General features: G+C 46.8%; 1 protein-coding gene across 1 annotated transcript in view; it reads left to right on the plus strand.

The window, feature by feature from the left end:
- Positions 1-4,628: 4,628 nt before the first annotated feature.
- The window catches only part of PHLPP1 (PH domain and leucine rich repeat protein phosphatase 1), a 165,702-nt gene continuing 147,966 nt past the window's right edge, over positions 4,629-22,364 (plus strand). The window contains exon 1 of the mRNA XM_087930763.1: positions 4,629-6,407. Coding sequence (XP_087786889.1) covers positions 4,802-6,407 — 1,606 coding nt within the window. The 5' untranslated portion in view covers positions 4,629-4,801. The remainder of the gene's footprint in view (positions 6,408-22,364) is intronic.

A 22,364-nucleotide genomic window follows, 5' to 3' on the forward strand; every position in this document is an offset into this window, starting at 1 on the left:
TTCTTGTTTCTCCCTTTGGCAGAAAACCTGAGTTGCCTGTGATTTGCATGGCATTGCTCCTGCTTATACAACTGAGTGCATTGACACTTGCAACCAGCCTTTGCATTAAGTCAGGCCGTCAAGGTTTGCTGACTGAAAACATATTTAGAATGCTTGTTGGAGGAAAAGTTATTTTCTGTCTCCATCCAATGATAATGTTTGTAGCTTCCTGCCAACATCGTTCACTTTAGGACAGAATGTAGCATTTCTGAACAAGCATTTGGCACAAGGTTTCATTGCAGCCTTTACAGAATGAGAGCCTGTAGGAGGGAAGACGCACAGCCACAGGCAAAAGCTGCAGTTATTAATCAATCACTAAGAGCAGCTTCCTCTGGAGAAAGAGAGGAACAATTCCCCTCTGCTTCAAGAGTCAAGTTTGGCAAATTAATCAGTGGTACCTGGATCAAAACAGGCAACAAGGAATAAGACAGGGCTAGATATCTGACAGATATCTATCCAAAAAGACAAAATATGTAATAATTCATATCTTAACGGCAGCTAGACTAGCATTTGCTCAATGTTGGAAATCACCTCATACACCTACAGAGCAAATGGTTATTCAGAAAATATGTGAGTGTGCTGAAATGGATAAACTAACGATAGCGTTAAAAAACAAAGAGTCCTCAACATTTTACAACTGGGATTCTTGGTACAATTGGCTTACTCAGAGACAAACTGTGCAAATGATATAGAGTAACTTAAACATAATGGATAAGAGGAGTAGATCTGATCTACCGGAGAGAAATGAACCTTACAGACTGTCACAAAAAGATATTGTCTCCTTTTAAATGTACTTTTTATTCTATCCCCCTTCTCCCACCCTTTCCCTTGCTTCTTTCATATTCTTTCTTTTCCCTCCCAACTGGTCCCCATCCGGTCTGTTAGGCTGGGTGTTTTCTTTCTTCTCCTTTCTTTCTTTTTTCTATTTTGTATATGTATTGTCGATATGTTTTTAAACTGTAAATTCAATAAAATTTATTTATTTTTTAAAAAAGGACTAAGACAGGGCTATAGTATGGAACCAGTTCTGCACTCAACATGAATGTTATGCATAAGCTGATTATTTGCTGGTACTTTTTTATGATTATTTTCCCCCATGATCTGGCATCACATATATTGTTCAATGGAATCATGGTCAATATCCCAGCATTGGCTGTTGTTTTCCTATCCTATGGCTGCAATTATTATTTGGTTCATATATCTCTTTTGTTATTTTAATCATGGCAGATTCTATCCTGCAGGGTTGGTGTGCTCTGGGTTTCTTCAGTTGAAAACCATGCCATCTATCCAGATTCCAGAAATATGCTTTCTCCGTAGCAACACCTGCTCTGAAAAAAACTTCTTTATGAGATCTGGATGATTCCCACTCTGCTGTTGTTTAGGGGAGCTGGGAAGACCTGGCTGTTCATCCAGGCCTTGGTGAGGGTGAGTGAGACCATTCATGCCATTAGGCTTGCCATCTTTTATCTTTATCTTTTATTGGTTTCATGTAATTTGTTTGATTGTTGAGCACCTAGGGCAAGGGTGTCAAACTCGTGTTGTCACAGTGGTGTTACGTGATGTATTGTGATGTGGCCAATGTGTGACACATCCGTCCCGTGGGCCATGAGTTTGAGTGCCCTGGCCTAGAGTAATTGAGGATCAGTTTTAAATCAAAATACTGTAACCCAGTCTAAACATTTGGCTGATTGTGTGTCCAACAACAACAACAACAATGTTATCAGAATCATCAGAAGCTTTGTGCAAAGATGAATGGCACAATGGAAGAAGTTGCTGGTCAGTGATGACTGGTTAATATCAGGAGAGGAATCTTTCAAGGAGGCTCATTATTACCACTATTGTTTGTCATTGCATTGATTCCTCTGTCAACAATACTTAAATAAGTCATGCCATGGTTATTCAAAAACATCTAGCTATCTCACCTCCTTTACACGATCTGAAGCTGCGTGGAAAAACATGCTCTGAAATAGAATTGCTGCTCAATGCTATCCTTATATTCAGCCAAGATATTAAAATAGCGTTTGGGTTGGACTGGACAAATGTGTCACCCCCACCAACAGGGAAAAAGTAGTGAAAACAGAAGAAATAAAGATGCACCATGGAATTATCAAGAGTCTGGATGAAGAAGAGCATCACAAAATATCTGGACACCTTCAAATGACAATATCAAGCACACTGAAGTCAAGAAGATTAATAGTGATTGCATCATGAGAATGAAGATCTTAAAGTCAGTGAAGAAAATATCACCAAGACAATTAACACCTAGGCAATTCCAGTAATTAGATATACAGCTGGCATAGTGCACTGGACTAGAGCAGGATTAAAAGAATTTAAAAATAATAATAAAAATGAATCATACCCTTCATCCACTCAGTGACACACACAGACTCTTCTTACCAAGGAGCATAGGTAGGTGTAGAATGTTTACGGTACTTATTTACTTATTTATTAAGGTTTTATGCTACCCATCTCATATACTATGACTCTGGGTGGCTTAATGTTGCCCGGTGTATGCATATACAAAGACAGTTGAAGAAGAAAAGGTATTGGAAGAATATCTGAAGGACAAGAAGATGCACTGAAACTAGCACATCATGTAAGCTTATAGAATACTGTACAGATCAAACTTGCCTACAAGAAGATCACATGAAGAATAGAAAAGACACATTGCAAGGCAAAGCTAGTACACAAAGAAAAATTAGAAGGCAAAACAGATAACAAGTCCTGGCAATGGTTAAGAGCCAGAAAGATGAAGAAAGAGACAGAGGGGCTAATTCTGTTTGCACAATAGTGAGCCCTAAGAACAAATGCAAAAACAGAATTGAGCAGACAGAGACAGCAAATGCCGCATATGAAAAGAATCTGAAGAAACTGTGGTATAGAAACTACTTGGGTCATTGCTGCAAGAAGATCACACAGACTGACCGCAGACATTAGCATTACAAAGTAGTAACAATGGTGCATCGGAAGATCTGCAAGAAATATCATTTGCCTGCAAGCAAGAAATAATGACAGCCCAAAATAGATAAAAGTAATAGAAAATAAAGAAGCTAAAGTGCTCTGGAACTTTAGAATTCAAACACCTGCCATATAATATCCCAGACTTATCAACTGTTGATAAGAGAGAAAAAAGTAGATAGCGGACATTACAGTAATAGCACCTTGGGTGCTATTACAAAACAACTGGTGCACCACTTGAAAACCATTAGCATTGACAAAATCAGTTTTGCATCAATTGCAAAAGGCAGCTTTACCTGGAACAGCTCACATATTGTGATCATACCATTAATACTATTTACATTTGCCTATTCAGATCTATTCAGAAAGGATTTGATAAATGGACACAAATGTCAAGCTCTTAATATGGGACCAGACCCATAGATTCATTATGTATGGTGCAAAGGTCAACCTTGGGCAGAAGTGGCCTCCACCTAAATATACTGTAGGTAAAGTAAAATACATATTTTGTACTGTATGTTGAAGTTTTCAGCTATAAGCTCGTTTCCCAGTGGGGAGAAGGAATTGTGGAAAAATCTAATGAACTGCTGTTGAATTGCCTTGACATTCTTAGGTGAGATGGATCAATGGTCTGACTCAGAAGGGCAACTTCCTATATTTTTGAGTCACTGTTCTGACTTGGATGAACTTCCTGACTGAAGTAAATAAAGCCAGAGCAGTTAATTATAGAGAATCAGAGAGATACAGCGGGCAAACGCCTGCCTGCCTATTTGCTTTGGATCCAGGAACGCTTTTAGTACCCACCCCCAATAGCATTCTAGTCTGAGTTTGGGAAATTTTCATATTATGTCTCAAGTAGAATCAAAACTGCAATAAAACGTCCTCTGAATAAGCCGTGAATTCAATGCTGGTAAAGTACAGTACCTTAAGTACCTGGACATTGAAAGCAAATATGCTCTTGTTGCAAATAATAAACGTGCAAATGAGTATTTTCCCCTCTCCTACACCCGAGCTACAGATATTCGCCACTATTGTCTACGTGCAAACGTTTGTATCTGCAAACCTCAACAATTAGGGAACTATATGTAAAGGTCGAGGTCAAATAGGGATGAGGAAAAATAAAGGACAACTGACGCCACCACATTCTACATGTGGGACACCACAAGCCCCAAGAAAAGAGAGCAGCTAAAGGAGGAAGGAAACCCGAGGAAGCTGCCTTTTCTCTCCCGCCCAACGAAGTGAGCGAGACGGCCGAAGGGACATGTAGTCAGCATTGGGAGATCTCGGGAAGCAGAATTGAGCTTCGGAACTACGTTTCCCAGCAACCTTTTCATCAGTCGAGTTCTTCCCACCGTTCATCTTGGGCTCAAATTATCACGTTTTGTTTACCCCCGGAGCCCCGCCCTTTCCTAACTCACGAGGGATGTCGTCACTCCTCATGAATATTAAGAAGGCGCTCGAACGGCGTTCGGGGAGCGAGCGAGGCAAGGAGAAAATGACACCCTTCGTATGAGGCCTGCTTTAATTAATATTCATAAGGAGCCTCGGGGAGGAGAGGAGAGGCCACGCCGGGTGGGAGGGAGGAAGGAGGAAGGAGGCGGTGACTGCCGTCTGCTGCCGCCGCCGCCGCCGCCGAGCCCGTCTCTTCTCCAGTCCCTAATGGCGCTCGCGACAACGGCAGCAGCTGCGCGGCGGCAAGGCTGAGCCGAATGGAACGCTGAGACACCGACGGAATGTTCACTGTTGCTACATAATCCCGCGCCCCCTCCCCCCTTCGGAACGCGGCTCGCCCGGCCGTTCTACGATGGAACCTGCGCAGCAACCCCAGCTTGGAAGCCGAGAAACGCCGGCCCCGAGGATCGGCAAGGGGAAGCGGCCGAGCCCCTCGGGCCAAGCCGCCCCCGGCATCGAGAGCGGCCCCGGCATAGGAAGACCCAGCCCGTTGGAAGGGGGCAAAGGAACAGCCGCCGTCGCAGAAGCCGCGAGGACAGGGCTTGTCGGCGGCCACCACCGGCGAAGGAAAAGAGGGGCCGCGGCCACCGGCTGCGGCGCTTCGTTGGCGCTAGCGGCCAACGGGACTCAAGCGGCGGCGGCGGCAGCAGCGGCTATTCCCGGCAACGGCGCCAACTCCCTCCTGTTGCGGAGAGGCAGACTGAAGCGGAATCTGTCGGCGGCTTCTTCCCCCGCCGCTCCGATCGCCGCCGCCGCCGCGCTGGGGACCCGCAGCTTAGATCGGAAGACGCTGCTTTTGCTGCCCAAGCCTCCCCGGCAGCTCCAGCCTCTCCAAGCCCCAGAGCGAGACTGGGTGCGGCGGGACCTACAGCGAGGATGTGTCCATGTCTACTATTACTATCCCCAGCAGCAGCAACAGCGGGGGAGCGGCGGCGGCGGCGGCTGCTCTCTGCTCCCGGTGCTTTGCAACCTGGAGACCACCGCCGCTGAAGTGGCGCTTCGCTTGCTGCAGCTCGGGCACCGGGGAGGCGGGAGTAGCGCTGTCCGGGTTTGGGGGAAGGCGGCCGCCGTGGCGGCCGAGGCTTCGCTGCCCCCTAAAGAAGAGGCGGCGGCGGCGGATGATTTGCTCCTACAACCAGCATCGGCTTCTCTCGGCGGGAAAGAAGAGGCGCTGCCCGAGCCCGCGGAGGCTCCAACTTCTCCGGCGGGAAGTTTAACCCCGATCCCAGTCGGGAGAAGGCCCCGAAGCCGGCGAGGGGCCCCCAACGGCTTGGGAGCCGGCGAGGCGGCGGCTGTTCGGCCCAGGCGCTTGGCTCTCAGTGGAGGGGAGAGCGGCCGGGCGAGTGGGCAGCCCAGCCTTTCCCCCTCCGACTGCAGCCCCGGACGGGCCTTTCCGCCGCCCCGCCCCGAACTCTACCTGTCCGGCCCGCCACTCTCTTGCCCGTCCCTCTTGGGAGGGTCGGATACCGAGAGCTTCAGCCCCAGCGCCGAAAGCGCCTCCGACCGCTTGGATCCTTACAGCGGAGGCGGGGGCTCTTCTTCTTCGTCGTCTTCTTCTTCTTCGGAAGAATCGGAAGCGGATCTTGCGCCGCCACCCGCGGCCAAGGAAGAAGGAGCCGGATCGGGCCCTGGAAGGAACCAGCCACGCCGGCCAGGCGATCCGTTTTCGGTGCACGGCCCGGAATCCCGGCTAGGCCGTAGAGCCTCGGGGGACTCCTCGGGCAAGGGGAAAGCTCTGCGGGGAAGTTCCTCTCCTGCTGGGGAAGCCGCCTCTCCGCAGCAGCCTCCGGCCTTGTATGTCCAGCTCCACGGAGAGACTGCCCGCCGGCTGGAATCGCACGAGAAGCCCCTGCAGATTCAAAACGACTACCTCTCGCAGCTGGGCTTCCGGGACCTGTGGCGGGTGCAGGAGGAGGGCATGGACTCGGAGACCGGTTGCCTCATCCGTTTCTATGCAGGTGGGTGAGAAATGAATGGGAGGCGTGTTTTTGTGTTCAGAGGAGCGTGTGAATCATCTGTTACCGTGCCGCTTCCTGGGTTTCACTAAGCGAGGGGATCGCTCGCTCCTTCTGTTTGAGGAGAGAATGGGGTGGGAAGATCTGTTCTCCTACTCTGGCGGGTCTTTAGTATGGTGGAATAGTTAACCTATGAGTATTTTATTCGTACCACTCGTCGGTGAGGTGGGGAAAAATCTGGCTTCGGCGGGTGGGGACTCTAGGGGGAAAGGTATGATCGCCTGATGGATCCATGTGGCTCTATCTTTGTCCCCGTTACTTCGTGGAGCTTTGGAAGATTTCCAAGAATGGATCAGAATTGTCCTGAGTTCTGATCCCTTTTGTCTACATTTTCCAGTCTGTTTATAATTAGGTTAGAAACATGAGCAGGGAAAGGTTCTGAAGAAAGAGTGGGTGCAGAAGATTTGTGAGAAAACAGACCTCCTGATTGGCCTTTACTCTGGTTGTCTTACTCTGTCATTTTTTCAGAGGCTCGTGGCCAAGGAGTGAAGGTTGTCTGAAGAAACTTGTGGGTCAGGCCATGTGGAAAGGTTCTCTACTATCTGAACAGATATTCTTTTTTTCTCATACCCTGCCCCCTCCAAATTTGCAATAAGAGAAGCAGGCCAGAAAAGTTACTACTTCACTTTTAGGAGAGAAAGCATCAGCTACTAACTGTACCTGTTTATTGAGGCACCTGAGTGAAAATTTGGGGAATGCTCCTTTCACAAACACACACACACACTCTACACACACACACTACACACACACACGAAAGATTAAATATTTCTGTTTTTCTAGATGGAACTAATTCTCATTTACAAAATGCTCTATGCTGGTTTGTAAAAGTGTTCTGGGTCTAAGTAAAAATACAGGTATAGAGATCTTAAAAAGTCTGAAGATTGTCAGAAAGAGCAGACACTTGCTGTGTTACTTGTGGTTTATTTATCTGAACAAGCTTTATTTACAATCTAAGGTCAAATTCTCTACTGCTTGTTTAAATTCATTGGATCTGGGAATGGATTCGTGTTTCCTCATCGGTGAAAATCATTGCATATTAAAAGATGGAAAAGGAAAAACATCATTTTTCTGATATTCAATTTGTTTTAATTTCTTAAGGTCCATAATGCTGAATGCAGCCTGTCAGCTGACTCTTTCTTTTTTACCCTATCATGTCTTGATCATCAACTTTAAAAAAAGATGTTTTTTTTAGGTTTTTAGGTAGAAAGCTAAATATATATGGATCTTGTTTATGATATCTATGTTCGTTGACATACTGACTTGATATCTGTTAAGCTGTGCAGCCCTTTTTTGGATTTGAAAGCAAAAAGGTACCTTAAGGTGTGTTTTATATCCTAGGCACACATTCTGTCTGCATTACTTCAAACCAAATACAGGTAGTTCTTAACTTACAAACTCAATTGAGCCTAAAATTTATGTTGCTAAGTGAGACATTTGTTAAGTGATGTTAAGTGTTATGATTTTTCTTGTCATGTTAAATGAATCATTGCAGTTCTTAAGTTAGTAACATGGTTGTTAAGTGAATCTGGTTTCTCCATTGAGTTTGCTTGTCAGAAGGTTGCAAAAGGTGACCCCATGACCTTGGGACACAGCAATGGTCATAAACATGAGTCAGGTGCCAAGTTCCTGAGTTTTGATCATATGACCATGGGGATGTTGCAACAGTTGTAAGTGAAAAACAGTCATAAGTCACTTTTTTCACTGCCGTTGTAACTTTGAACAGTCACTAAACTTGTAAGTCGAGGACTAACTACCGTGTTTCTCCAACAATACGGCCTCCACCAATAGGAAGGCCCAGCATGTTTTATTGGCATAAAATCAAATTAAGCCCCCCCCCCCCCAAATTAAGGCCTATATTAAACATGTGAAATGGGGAATGGCGGGGGGGGGGTTGCCATTAGGAAGTACTTTTGTTGCATACCCGGATATGATGCTGCCTGCGTTGGTGGGACACTTCGTATCGGGAGAACTTCCACCACTGTTGCTTTCCCTTCTCCCTTGCTGCCGCGGCATTTAGAGCAACGCTGCGGCATTTGGCGCGGCCAGCCATGGCTCCTCCCTGCAACCGGAGCCCTGCGGAGACACTTAGCTTCAGGCGCTCCTGTTGCCGCCTTCCCTTTGCCTTCGAAGGTAAAGCTTGGCTTCCTTCCCAAGTCCCTCCAGCGCGAACCCGAAGGTGCCACTGGGAGAGGCTGCCGAGGCAGTGATAGCGCCCACCCGTTCGCAGACAGGGAGGCGAGGTGATGGCAGCACTACTTCCCTGGCCGTCGGAGAGAGCCCAAAGCCCCCCGTCCTTTCCACCCCTCGCCCAGCCTGTCCCCGTCCCCACGCATCTCCAAATGCGCCGGCAGCTCCAAACGCTGCAGCAGAACGGGCATCAGGCAGAGGTGCTGACTCGGCAGGGCTCAGCTCGGAGGAGGATGTGGCGCAGGCCGTCGCCTTGCCTCCCTGTCCACGGGTGGGTGGGCGCTATCACTGCCTCGGGCAGCCTCTCCTGGTGGCCCCTTCGGGTTCGGGCTGGAGGGACTTGGGAAGGAAGCCAAGCTTGGGTCGGCCCGGCTCTTTCGCTTGGCAGGCGGGCACACACCCGCGGCTCGCTTTCCCAGTCTGCCCAGCCCGCACAGCTCCAGCGTGGTCCTGGTGGGATGAGCAGAGGGCCTGGCAGGGAGGCGCTCGCTGCCTTGGCGAGAGCTCTGCTGCCGGGAAGGAGGGCCTGCCTGTCAGCTGTGCTGGGCGCCCCAGGCGAAGCTCTTCGCACTCTGCCCGGCGCCAGGCAGGGATGGTGGCTGGGCGCTTCTCCCGAGGCGGGCCAATCCTGCACTGCGGCCCCGGGAGATTTGCCTCCCCATGTGGAGTTGGGCTGCCCTCTCAGGCAGGGGAGGCTTTGTTGTAGTAGGGCGACGTTTTTAAAAGAATTGGCTTTACCTTCGAAGGCAAAGGGTTAGCTGGGAAGGTCAAAAATGGTGGCCACATGACCTGGGTGCTATATCTCAGCAGCCCCCAACCTTTGGGCACCAGGGACCAATTCTATGGAAAAAGAACTGTGGACCGGAGGGGGCGTGGTTTTGCATACTGCCTGCATTCTGCGGATAGGGCTTTGCTTGTTTGCGCGGCCCGGTTGCTAGCATACCATGAACTGGTGCCAGTCCGGGGTTGGGGACCTCTGCTACAACTGTTGTAATATATATTGGGTACCAAGCTCCTGAATTTTGATCATGTGACCATGTGGGTGCTGCAATAGTGGTAAGCATTAGGACTGATCATGGGTCACTTTTTGTGTGTCTTGTAACTTAAAACAGTTAATGAAACAAATGGCTGTTAAGTTGAGGATTACTTGTATTGGGTCATTCTTTGGGGGAAAAAAGCGCAGAAGTTGTAATATTTTGATTATGAGACAGCCTTTTCCAACTGGGTCTCCTTCAGAAGTTTAATTATGGTAGTTGGACATGATGAGGTTGAAAAATATTGCTTGATTATCAGACATTGGTTGGTGATGTCTTGGAACTAATTTCCTCAAAATAGCCATTATTAAGTTCTGTTTCTGAAACATGTCCTGTTGGGTGACTTTGGTGGAAAAGGGGCGTTGGTTCTTACCTGATACGCTTCTTTTCGTAGAGCTGTTGAGAGTGTCCAGGTTGGGAGGAGCTCCAGTCTCGGCTCTTCCAGGCTGAGCTTGAAATTGAGGAACGCCCACTCACCGTCACGTGGTCCTCGGGCGCTCCCCAGGTTTTTGCACAGACGAGAAGGAAAGTCCTGTTCTCATCACACTCAGGAAAAAAATATATTAGATTGCTCGGTCGAACAGCCAGGTTTCCCACCAGACGGCCTACGGGTGGGGCTGGACACTCTCAACAGCTCTACGAAAAGAAGCGTATCAGGTAAGAACCAACGCCCCTTTTCCATAGAGCTGTCTCGAGTGTCCAGGTTGGGACATACCAAAGCTTGGCTAGTCCTGCGGGTGGGGCCCGTCTGGTATAGAATCTCTCCTGGAACCCTGATGACCGCTGGAAGGCATGCCCAACAGGAGAAAACCCTGGATATTGGAATGTCTCAACAAGGGGCCTAAAGAGGAGGCGGAGCTATCTGGGAGGCAGTCCCGCCAAAGAGGCCAACAGGTGTGCACTGGGACCGGGATTCAAGAAACTGGGAAGATCGACCCGTGCGGGAATTCCCTGGGAGAACTCTGGGACAGAGAGAAGGAGGGGAGCGCAGAGATCTGTGTGAGGCCGGGAGCGCAAGAAGGGACCCGGCTAGCATTGAATGGGGTAGATGTGTTGCCGACCAGTTGCCCAGGGCAGGGTGAGGAGGACAAGAGTGCTCCTGGGGTAGGAGCCTGTTGCAAGCAGGGGTTAAAGGTCGGAGTAGAGATAGGCCTTCTCGCACTCCTTCCTCTTTTTTTTTTTTTTAAAGACAAGCGCCTGAGGGCGACTGCATTATCGAGAGCAGCGGAGCGAACCTCTCCCGGATCCCGGGAGGGCTTCCTGGAAGGATTACCTCCGGACCCATCGGCTCCGCTCGGTAGGGAGATCTATAGGGAGAGGATCGGTAGTATCTGGCAAAGGAGGAGGAATGAGAAGAACCCTGGCGAGGAGAGGGGGAGCCTCTGAAGTCGGACCTCCTAGAGAGGGAAGGAGGTACTTGCGCTTGTTCCGGGTCTCGGCCAGGAATGGGTCGAGAACCGGTCCAAATAACTTCCCCCAGAGATGGGGGCTGTTGCTAGCTTAGTCTTGTTTTTAACGTCCGCTTGCCAGTGGCGGAGCCAGAGTAGACGGCGGGCGGTAACCTGGGACGAAATGGCCCTGGTGGAGAACTTTGCCGCCTGGAAGGTGGCGTCTGCAGCTTCGGCCGTGGCCAGGATCTTGGCAATGTCCTGGTGCGCCCTGAGATTGGCTGTGGGGACATGTTGCTTGAGCTGCTGGAGCCACTTGATGGAAGACCTGGTGAAAAACGACGCGGCAGTGGAAGCCCTGACTGCCCAAGCGTCAGAGAGGTGAGCGCGGCACAGGGCCAGTTCAGCTCGCTTGTCCTCGGGCTGGAGAGCATCGAGTGAGTCGCTGGGAGTAGAGCGGGAAACCAGGCCTACCACGGGCTCGATCCACGGGGAGGATCGAGCAAGGTGGAGAACTGCGGTTCCAGGTTAAAAAACCGCTTCTCCTGGGCGTTGGGGGAGGGCCCCGAGGAGGCCAGCTGCCTAGAAACCATGTCTGAGAATATGGGCGGGACAGGATCACCTCAGTTTCCGCCACGGGCTGAGAAGAAGAGAGAGTCGGGAGGAACCCCTGCCGCCGCTGGGTTGGGTGGGGAGGGGTTCAGGCCCGAGGTGGTCCTGGCTTTGAACAGGAGGGACCTAAATAGGTGCGGTTTAAAGAGCCCTAGAAACGCGGGCTGACCTGGAGGGAGGCCCTCGTCCTCCGACATGTCCCCTTCTAGGGGACCTGTTCCCGAAAAGAGTTCACTGCCTATGAGGGACCTCATGTCAAGGTCCTGCTCGTCCCCAAAGAGGGAAGGGTCCCGGGTTCTTGGGCCTCCATTCCCTCCAACTCCAAAGGTAAGGTTAAGTCCTCTTGGGGAGTTGCCTGACCATGCGAGGCCGCTGATCCTAGGGCCTCGGGGGCGCGGGCCGAGGAGCCAGGCCGGCCAGCTGCTGCATCTGTTGCGCTACCCTTTGCCGGATGGCCAGCTCCATAGCCTGCATTAGGTTTTCGGTATTTCCGCCATGGGAGAGACTCCTCCGGGCGCAGTTCTACAGCAGTGGTGGGCAAGGTGACCTCAGGGGCCTGTCCAGGCTGTGGGGAGAAGCAGAAGCAGGAGGGGAGGGGAGAGGAGGATGGGTGGAGGTTGATGGAACGGAAGGGTCCCGGGGCACAGAGCTTGACTCCTGAGAGCGTCTGTCAATTTCCCTTTCGAGGGCCCTGTGTCGCCTGAGGGCATCCCTTTGGGAAGCTTTGGATGGTTCCTGTGCCTGTTTGCGCAGGTGGTGGGATTTGGCCTTGGCCTTCAGAGAAGTGCCACGAGAGGTATTGTCGTCTGCCATCTGGAGAGGAGAGAAAAAGGAAAAAAAATTTTGGTTAATGCGGCGGTTAACGGGTCTGGGTACAGCCTAAGCAGAGGCTGGAACTCCCAGTGCTCGTGTTGCACCCCCTTTTTGTCAAGGCCACAGAATTGTTCTGTAACGTGTTGGGAAGTAGGGCCTAGCCGGGGCCAATCAGCCAGAATAAACGCCAAGCTGTCCCTGCCGGGCGAACCGGGAAGGGACATGGCAAGCAACTAACTCCTTAGTTGGGGGAGACTTAGGCAGGATTGCAAGGTATTTGAGCAGTCCCAGGATCTGCCCAGGAGTCAGGAAACAATGCGGCCTACTGGTAGGCCTCTGAAAAAAAGAAAACCAATGACCCTGGGGCCGCAGGCAGAGGGAATAATGTAGCTGAAACCAGGTCTGGATGCGGCCTACGGGAGGCCGGGAATCCCAACGCACGTTCCCGCCCCCTTTTAGTCAAAAAAATTTTTCTGTTTAAAATAGAGGTTTGAGTACGAACCAGGGCCTAGCCAGAGACCAATCAGCCAGAAAGGTGAGCATGCCAGGCAGCTACCCCTGCCGGACGGACCGGGAAGGGGTGGGGGGCAGAGCTGCTACTTCGCCTGCTGGGGAAAAAGGCTGCAGGGCCAACAGACCCTATTTCTGCAGGAGGCCTTTGGTAGAATGAAAGACAGGCTGAGGCGAGGGAATCCCAGGCTGCCTAATAGTAAGTTAAGGCTGCGGCCTGTAAAAGGCCTCTAGTAATGGCGGACGGCCATGCGGCCCTCCCAAGATGGCGGCCGTTCCAGGGCACACCCAAGATGGCGGCCGTTCCAGGGCACACCCAAGATGGCGGCCGTTCCAGGGCACACCCAAGATGGCGGCGGTCCAGGACACACCCAAGATGGCGGCCGTTCCAGGGCACACCCAAGATGGCGCCGTTCCAGGGCACACCCAAGATGGCGGCCGTTCCAGGGCCCCCAAGATGGCGGACGCCACAGGGGCCCGAGATGGAGGCCGAAGTAACGGAGGCAGCCCCAGCGGCGGTAAACTCCCAGGGAAGATTAGAGCCTTTGGGAGAACCAGGAAGCGTACCCTGGGCTAGAAGGCGTTCGCGGGGGAACGGCGGGTAAGGCGAGGAGAGGCAGGCAGAAGCGAAGCGGCCTCGCGGAGCGATTAGGCGGCAAGCGAAGCGGGGGAGCGCTCAAAGCGCTCGTTTTCTCCCCTTAAAAAAGCGGCTCGGATATTAAAAACACTCCCTGGGAGTTCAAACCTGAGTTCCTGCGCTGCCTGCCGGTGATCCACGTGGAAAGCGAGAGAAGAGGCCTAGAATGCTGAACGACCAGAGCAAGGGAAAAACAGCCTGTTAGCCACGAGGCTGAGCAAAAAACTGGGGGCGCCCGAGGACCACGTGACGGTGAGGCGTTCCTCAATTTCAAGCTCAGCCTGGAAGAGCGAGACTGGAGCTCCTCCCAACCTGGACACTCGAGACAGCTCTATGGAAAACATCTGTTTATAAACGTTGTATATACTATTAATATTTAGCCCCAATATACAGAGAGCCTCTGAGGTATTTGGAATGTTCCAAATAATTCTTACATAACTTTATTTGTTACAATATAAAGTTAAGCTGCTGCTTGTGGTTGCAGTCTTTTTCTCTGCCAATTAGTTGCTGTTGCATGTTTGGATTGTTTGTGAGGGACTGTTTCGTTTAATGCTTTAAAAAAATAGAGGGTAATAAATGAAGAGTTAGTTGATAGGAGTGGAAAGACAAATATGCAAAAAATTATAAATGGAATATTTGAATACAAACACTTAATTTATTAAGATTCATAGTAGAATTTATGGAACTTTGGATGCAGGTGATTTTATCTGAGGTGAATATTTGAAGCAGTATAAAAACACTAATTTTACAAGTTGTGCTACCAATATTTTTTTATGTACAGTTTAAAGCTTTAGATATCCTGTCTCCTTTAAGTCTAGCTTCCCCTTGTATAGTTGTGATGTTTCAAACTGGCCCATTTAAATCTTGCTTAAAATATCTGCCCCTCAAGAACTTGAGCATACATTTATTTTTATACTTTGCTTGCCTTTTTGTAGCTGCAAGCATTGATTTTAAAGCTGTGGCAAGAAGTAATTCACTTGATTAAGTGAGATTCCTGAGGGCATGTGGGGAGAAGAAACTAGAATAATCTAGACCATGCAATAGGAGGAAAATGTGCGCTGAAGCCTTACAAGATCAATTCTGTCTCAACCTGACCTGCTTCCTTTATTGGAGTTATCTGTGGAATGCTTGTTCCCACAACAGACTGATGAGAAAGCAAGTTATTTTGTTTGAGATGTCTTTGTTTGTTCTCTCACCAGCAATGATCCTAAGAGGAAAGAGAAGATTCATTCCTAAGGAAAGTATGTAACAGGTGCTTGGAAGAATAATTGACACAAGTTGTCCTGGAAATGCTTACCTTTGATTAAAAGTCTCATTGGAAAAAAGTGAGGAATATTTTGGAATAAACCATAGGGCTTTGATGTGCAAATGCAGGCAGGTGATGATGGGCAGATTTAGAGAATCATTTTAATAAGTTTATGCCTTCGGTTTGGGATGTCCTCTGCTTCAGGTACAGTCTCCAAAATACGCTTTGATGAGTTTCGTGATATGAATGCAGCATCTATTTGCAATACTTTAAAGAAGCCATGCCTTTTCCTAAGATCTTGTGGCAGTTGCTGCAGTAGATACTTTTGATGGGCTCTGAAGCACTTTTTGGAGATAAGATCTGAAAGGGGTGCATAGCTTGAATTTCTATATAACTTCTTGGTAAGCTAATAATCAGTACAAGTAGTCCTTGACTTACAACCACAGTCAGTGCCAGAATCTTGATCATAGAGTGAAGCTGTTGTTAAATAACGTGCCCATGGCCCACTTCGCTCAATGACTGGAATCCTGCCTGAAATGACTGAAATCCTGTCCCTCCCAGTCTAAAGTCTTAAGTGATTTGCAGCGAAGTGGAGGGAGGGGAAGTCTGGTGCCCACTGGAGCACAGAAACCTGCCATGGCCAGAAGGCCTAGGCCCTCTCCCCATCCCACCATGCCCAAGTCCACTTATCTTTGACTTTTTCTGTACCTGCTGTAAGACAGAGGTAGCTCTCTTCTGCTGTGGAAGATGATTGATGTAAAGCAGGAGTGTCAACCTCAAGGCCCGTGTGCCCCTTAAATTAGCCCACGGCCTGGAAATAGCAAACGACTGGCTTACAATGCCCCTGGCAGCCAAAACAGGGTGCAGCAAAGTGGTGCAGGAGGCCATCCAGGCTGAAAACAGGCCATGCATGGCCCCTCATGCTCTGCTTTGGCCCGCAGGCTGCTTCAGGAGCATCCGTCCCTCTCCCCCACCCCCGGCCTGCAGAGGTGGACTACAATGTTGATCCAGCTCTCAAAGAAATCCAGTTTGACACCCCTGATGTAAAGGCTGAAGAGGCTCTTTCCCTCTCCAGAAAGCTAGCAAAGGCAGTTGTTCTTAAGCACGACCATCCTCGCTAGTGTAATTGGCCCCGGGGTGCGGGGTGGGGAAGAGACTCAGGTCTCTCAGGCATTGTGGGATGAGGGAATCCTGCCCTGGAGTCTGTGACAGCCTTGTGTGCACTGGTGGACCAGGTGGGCAGCTGAGATTGGGGAGAGAAGTAGGTGGGTTGGTGTTGCAGCACTCCATGGGCATACTGCCCGGTGACTGAACTTTGCTAACTTGACTGTGGGGATGTTGCAACAGCTGTAATTTCATGCGGGGGGGCTAGCTCCTTTGGTTCAATGCCAGTAGAAGAGCAGTTGTTAAGTTGAGGACAACCTGTTTTGTCCTGCAAAATGGGGCGAACAAGCATGCTGCTCTCTTATTTTCTTAAATTTTCCAAGGACAGAAATGTGACTTAAGTATGTGTTTGCCAAAGCGATAACTGTTTGATCATCTTATTAAACACCAATGTGAAAATTGTATGAATTATCTTTGGACATTATCAGCCTATTGTTTACCTCCCAGTTATGAAAGGACTTGCTGATTTTGGGGAGTAAGTTGCAGAACCAGAAGAAACTGTACTTTTGACGAATTGTAGTGGCACGGTGATTAGAATGCAGTACTGCAGGCTACTTCTGCTGACTGTCAGCTGCCGGCAGTTTAGCAGTTCGATTCTCACAGGCTCAGTGTTCACTCAGCCTTCCCATTGTTCTGAGGTTGATAAAATGAGGACCCAAATTGTTGGGGGCAATATACTGACTCTGTAAACTGCTTAGAGAGGGTTGTGAAGCACTGTGAAGCGGTATATAAGTCTAAGTGCTATTCCTATTGCTATCATCATATCATCTGATCTCCTTTTTCCCTGCTGCCATTGAAACCTTATCTACATTTTAAAAAAGTTATCCCATTTAAAAAAAATGCTGACCAAAAAGGTTCTAAAAGTTAAAGTTAAATTGATGCAGGGCCTCCCAGATGTTGGTCAACCAAAACCCATGAGTGATGGCTATCCAGAAGTTGCTGAACTGCAACTCTCTGTAATTCCAGCTGGTAGAATTGATTTCCTATTTCTAATCAAGAATTTTCTCCATCCTTCCCTAACATGATGTTTTTGATGCTGGAGTGACCTTTGAGAAATGTTGGCCTGTTTCAACTTGTTTGGGAAGTGGCAATTAATACACCTTGGGATTGTACCGCTGCCCTGAGGTTTGCATATTTTGAACTTTTCTTATCCCATCTATGTGGATTAACTTCAAAGGATTTTAACTGAACTCATGTTGGCCTACTTCTTAGGGGTTTGTTTAGGATTGCAGCCATATATTAATATAATACCTCGAGACACATACCAAGAAGCAATTGAGTTCTGTTGTCTCTAACCAGTTTTGTCCAGTTTCACTTTGCTTGGGCTGTTCGTCCCATCTATTAACAACTAAAAGGGTCCCCACCCCACTGATCCTTTTGCCTTTCATTATTGGACATTGTTACTTAAATTTTGTAATAACTCTCCTCTTGGCGATGGTGGTATTGATATACCTCGGAGCATTCTGTGCAATTTAACTATCCATCTGTTCAACTCGGAACAGTAGACGATTCATACAATCTGTTGGTGATATACAGCCACACGAAAGCCCTCAGAACAGTATAAAAAAGAACTCCAAGCTCTCATCCAAACACTTCCCACCAGCTTTGTGCTTGCTTTTGTTTACTGAATAGTGTTCTCTTACAAATTCAAAGGCTACCTAGAAAATCTTCCCTATATTCTATTTTTCCTGCTACAAGTAATATGGATGAAGTTTAGCTCTGCAGAAGCAACTGAGACATAGCTATCTGGAAATGCTTTGTATTCAAAAAGCTTTTCAGGTAACATTTTGGAGAAATGCACAGTGCTTGGGCATAGCTTGAGGGACCTTTGTGGTCAGTGAAAGATGGACCTGATAGGAAGAGATTAACTCCATATCAGAAGAGCTGTGAATTGTGTGAAATCGGGGATGGCTCATCCTCTTCCTGCTATGAACCCATTGTGTAAAGGAATGCAGGTGTAGTTAATGTCTTGATATCTCTGCCCATGGAAGTTATGTGTCATCTTTGGGCATCGGAGGTCGGAGACCCAAGATGTCTCCAAGATGCTTTCTTGTTCCTTCAGCTCCTCTCCCGGTCTAGGAGTAAACAGGTGAATAGGAGTGGTCTTCTGAAAGGAACGGTAGCTCTATCGCCTGCTGTAGTTTAAGATTATAGTTCTGCTTTGAAAAAAGTATTTGTGGGAGCAGTTAGAAGACTGGGTCTTTTGTTCCTTATGCAAGTAGATAGGGACCAACTGATGTAATCCTTTCTTTCATCTCTTAGCTACAGTGCTGGCTATCAGGAGGCAAGTTCATACGTCCCTGGAATTTTTCTTAAATGTTGGCCCTTCCAACATTTCTTCACATCCAGTAACATTTCCCCACTGATTCTGATCCTTCTGATGGAGTATAAGATATTGTCCCTGTCTCCACTAAGGCTGTTACCCTGGCTTTAATTTGTGGATTTCTTGGCTACACTCTTCTGCCAACAGCAGTTGATGTGCACTGCTGTTCTTTTAAACCTTTTCCCCCTTGGCTCCTGAAAATGGAGCCACCAGAAAGTTATTGTTTCTAGAAGGCAGGGCATAAGACTTAAAACATTTTAAATCATGTTTTAAGTCTTTGAGGTAGTGAAGGTATTCCTTTCCTTTTAACTCCAGTTTTGATGACGGAGAAGAATGTATCTGTTCTTTTTAATCTAGATTACAGAGCTCTGTTTTGTTTACACTCTGTTTTGTTGGTCAGAAACAATGGCTTAATGTTCTGAAATGTTTTGCTGAAATTTTGTCAGTTTTTACTAGCTATATATTTATTGTATGAAATTTTACCATGCCCTAAACAGAGGAGCATGTGTATACAAGAGTAAGAGGACATTGTGATCCAGTTGGGAATATTATCCAAATCTTAGTCTCATTTTTTTCCCAACTATCATATCCAGCTATTCGGTATGACAATTTGAATCATTTCTAAAATCAATTTTCTAACTGGCAGATGGATTTTGCACAGCTGATTAGAATCCAGTAAAAATAAGAGGGCCCCTGGTTTCATATTCTTCAGTTTAAAAAAAAAAGATACAAATCAAGCATGTATAACTCTGTAATTGTGTAAAATTATGAAGAGATGCAATGTAGGCTTCCCATGCATAGTCTGCCTGTCTGCACTTTCTGCTCTTCATTTTCCCTGCTGATTTCAGCTATGGATTTGTTTTGCTTCTATGTCTAGATTCATTATTCGGTATTGTGTGATGACCCTTCCAAGTTCTTGCTGCTGTAATCCTGGTAGAATAAAAGAATTGGCCACATAGTGTGTAACATTTTTACTTGGAAGGCTGGCAGACAATGTGTATGAATGCCACTGCTAATCAGCATAGGACCTTTTGGAAGAGAATAATGTATTTGTATCTTGGTTAGCCATTTCATTATATACTGCTGGCATGGCTCCATGTCAGGAGCTCACTGATGAAATGAAAGGTTATCTATCCTTGTTGTGAACAATTAAAAAGAATAACCTGTTATTTGTGAGCAGAAGCTACAATCTTGGAGGTTCAAAGGTAGTGCTTCATATTTATACTGCTTATATTACTGGAGGTAATATGTAATTGCATGACGAGTAATTGTGTAGCCATGGATAGTGTTATCCTGTTGGAATAAGTGCCCGTTTAGGAGCATTGAAGTTTTCAGCCATCATTACAATATATTGTTCCAAATTCCATTATTTTAATTGCATGCTATATGAAGTACTTTTATCTATTCTGATCCTTCCATCATTCAGCTTTGTTGGTGACTCCAGGATCTAATATTATATGAGAAGAGAAAAAATTATTTTATTTGTGTTTTTCAACCTATGTATCATTTTGTGCTGTCATGTCAATTGTCTTTCTAGTAAAAATATGATTCCTTAGTACTCTGTATCTTCCTGAAGAATCCTAAGGATGCTGAGAATTGAAGTTCATCAATTTCTGGAGTGCTATGATTGCATTCTCTTGTAGGAAGTGAGTGAGTTTCTGAGGACATAATCCAATCCACTTTCAGTTGGATATCATATGGTCCAAATTAGTTTTTTCATGTATATAATTAGATCTGATTTTGCTGTTGTTGCTTGTAGAAAATCTCCAGTGTGTGGAAGTCATGAGTGTTCTCAAATGCATAATTGCTGGTCAAAACTTTGAAATATTTTGGAACATTTGTGTGGAATCTTTGGGTGGTTATGATGGCAAGACTGGGATTAAATTTTCCCAAGGAGGGACTGAAACCAAAGTTGAGAGTAGAGTTGATAAAATTTTTATTTCTTTCCAAAGTTAAATTAAAAAATCCAAAAAGAAAAAAGAACAAAACAAAGACAACAACAACAAAAAACTTTGGAAATAAAAAAAATCAACAAGAGTAGAGTGATAACACATAAGGTTAGCTTTTGAAATTCAGCCAAATAGTACAAGCTGCTTACCTCTGCTTTTATTTATTTCTGGCTGTATATAATTAGGCCAAATATAGTGGCACTCAATTACAATTGAATTATTTTGTAGGCAAAACTACATAGAGGTTCATAGTAATAGTACTTCAGAGAGTTGGTTTGGTTTAATGGTTAAGGCACAAGGCTAGAAACCCAGAGACTGTGAGTTCTAGTCCCATTTTAGGCCTGAAAGCCAGCTGGGTGTCTTGGAGCCAATCCCTCACTCATAGCTCAACCACCTCACAGGGTTGTGGTTGGGAAAATAGGAAGAGGAAGAATATTAGTTATGTTTGCCACCTTAAATTATTTATAAAAACAAAGGTGGGATATAAATACATAAATAAAAATGAATAAATAGAGCTAGAATGTCATGATGCCACCTAGGTTATGGAAATTTGACTATTTATTGGAGGTCTTCTCCTGTACAAGGGGTCACTCATTTTGTTCAGGATTTAGTTTCTCTAGGATGCCATGGTTGTGCTATAACCTGCTGTTAGGCAACAACAGCCCCTACGTAGGAAGTGACTAATGACAGCACTGTGTTCATCTTGAAATTTCAGGCGGACATTGGGTAGGTGGAAATTCCAGTTACCACTTCCTTTTCACAAATGTTTCTGTGATAAGTATAAATGTTGGAGGGTGACTGTATTGTGCAGCTAATCAGCTCTTCACCCTGTATATTTGGAAAATATTAGGAAATGAATTTATGACTGAAATCCCAAATGTGGCCAAAGTCTAATGCCATCAATCTATTTTAACCTATAAAGACTTATCTCTTTTTAATTGAATGTCTGAAGCGTTTCTCATAGGTTATTTTAATACCCTTATAAGATAATAGATTAATGCTATTCTTAATCAGAGATAGAAAGTCACAGAAAGAGACAATTTTATTTATTTTTAACATTTATAGGCCATCATAATCACAACTCTGGGGAGCTTACAAAAAAACAAAGAAACAGTAGAAACTTAAAAAGAATGCAAAACACCAAAAGCTTGTCTAAAGAAACTATCTCAGTTGAAACCGGCACAAAGGGTCTGTCACACACTGTTAACACAAGGCCTGAGGGAACAGCAAGTCTTGAGGGTTCATTTAAATACATTCAAGATGGGAGCTATACAAATCTCAAAGGAAATGTTGCAGAGGGCAAGGCTCCAGACCAAGCTACTTTCCTGGGCCACGTCAGCACTGGAGCATGCTAAGTTGGTCAGAAAGTTGGGGACAGGAGAAACTGTGGATGGTAGGTGGTCCCTAAATAACTTCCAGGTGCTATTGAAGGTGCTGGTAATCACCTACAGAGCCCTCCATTGCATAAGGCCTGGTTATTTGATCTGTGCCCATTCAGTGTAATTGAGCCCACTCCAGGTTACCTCAGACAAACAATGTCATCTATTGGGAATTTTACAGTTCGACTTCTGTGTTGCATTTCCTGCCCTGCCCTCTGAAACAACAAACATCTCCTGGAGATTGACAGGGCTCAGAGGCTTTCAGTTGATCCTGAAACGTCACTTTGCTCCCAGGTCTGGGCCAGGATAGCTATTTGGTTGTTTCACTCTTCTGGATGTGCCCCCTTCTCCCCCCCGCTCCCCCCCCCCGGTATATTTTGGAAACTGCCCTGAGTCTTTTGGATGTTAGCCAATTTGCAAAGTGAATAAATAAATATTATACCAGTGGGAACAGGAGTAGTAGGTCTGTCCAAATTCAGCACTCATTATATGTTTGTGGGTTTTTGTGGTAGGTTACTGAAATAATAGAAGCCCCACTATTTGTGAGGAATTGTTTTCTTCACAAGCTTGTTGTTCATCAAAACTAATCTTATCAAATAAGAGGAAGTGGCTATGTTTAGTAAACATTATTAATGCTCCAATGTAAGATGCATCTAAA

Source organism: Pseudonaja textilis, chromosome 3 (genome assembly GCF_049901715.1).
Source record: "Pseudonaja textilis isolate UNSWEBS1 chromosome 3, rPseTex1.2, whole genome shotgun sequence".
NCBI lineage: Eukaryota > Metazoa > Chordata > Lepidosauria > Squamata > Elapidae > Pseudonaja > Pseudonaja textilis.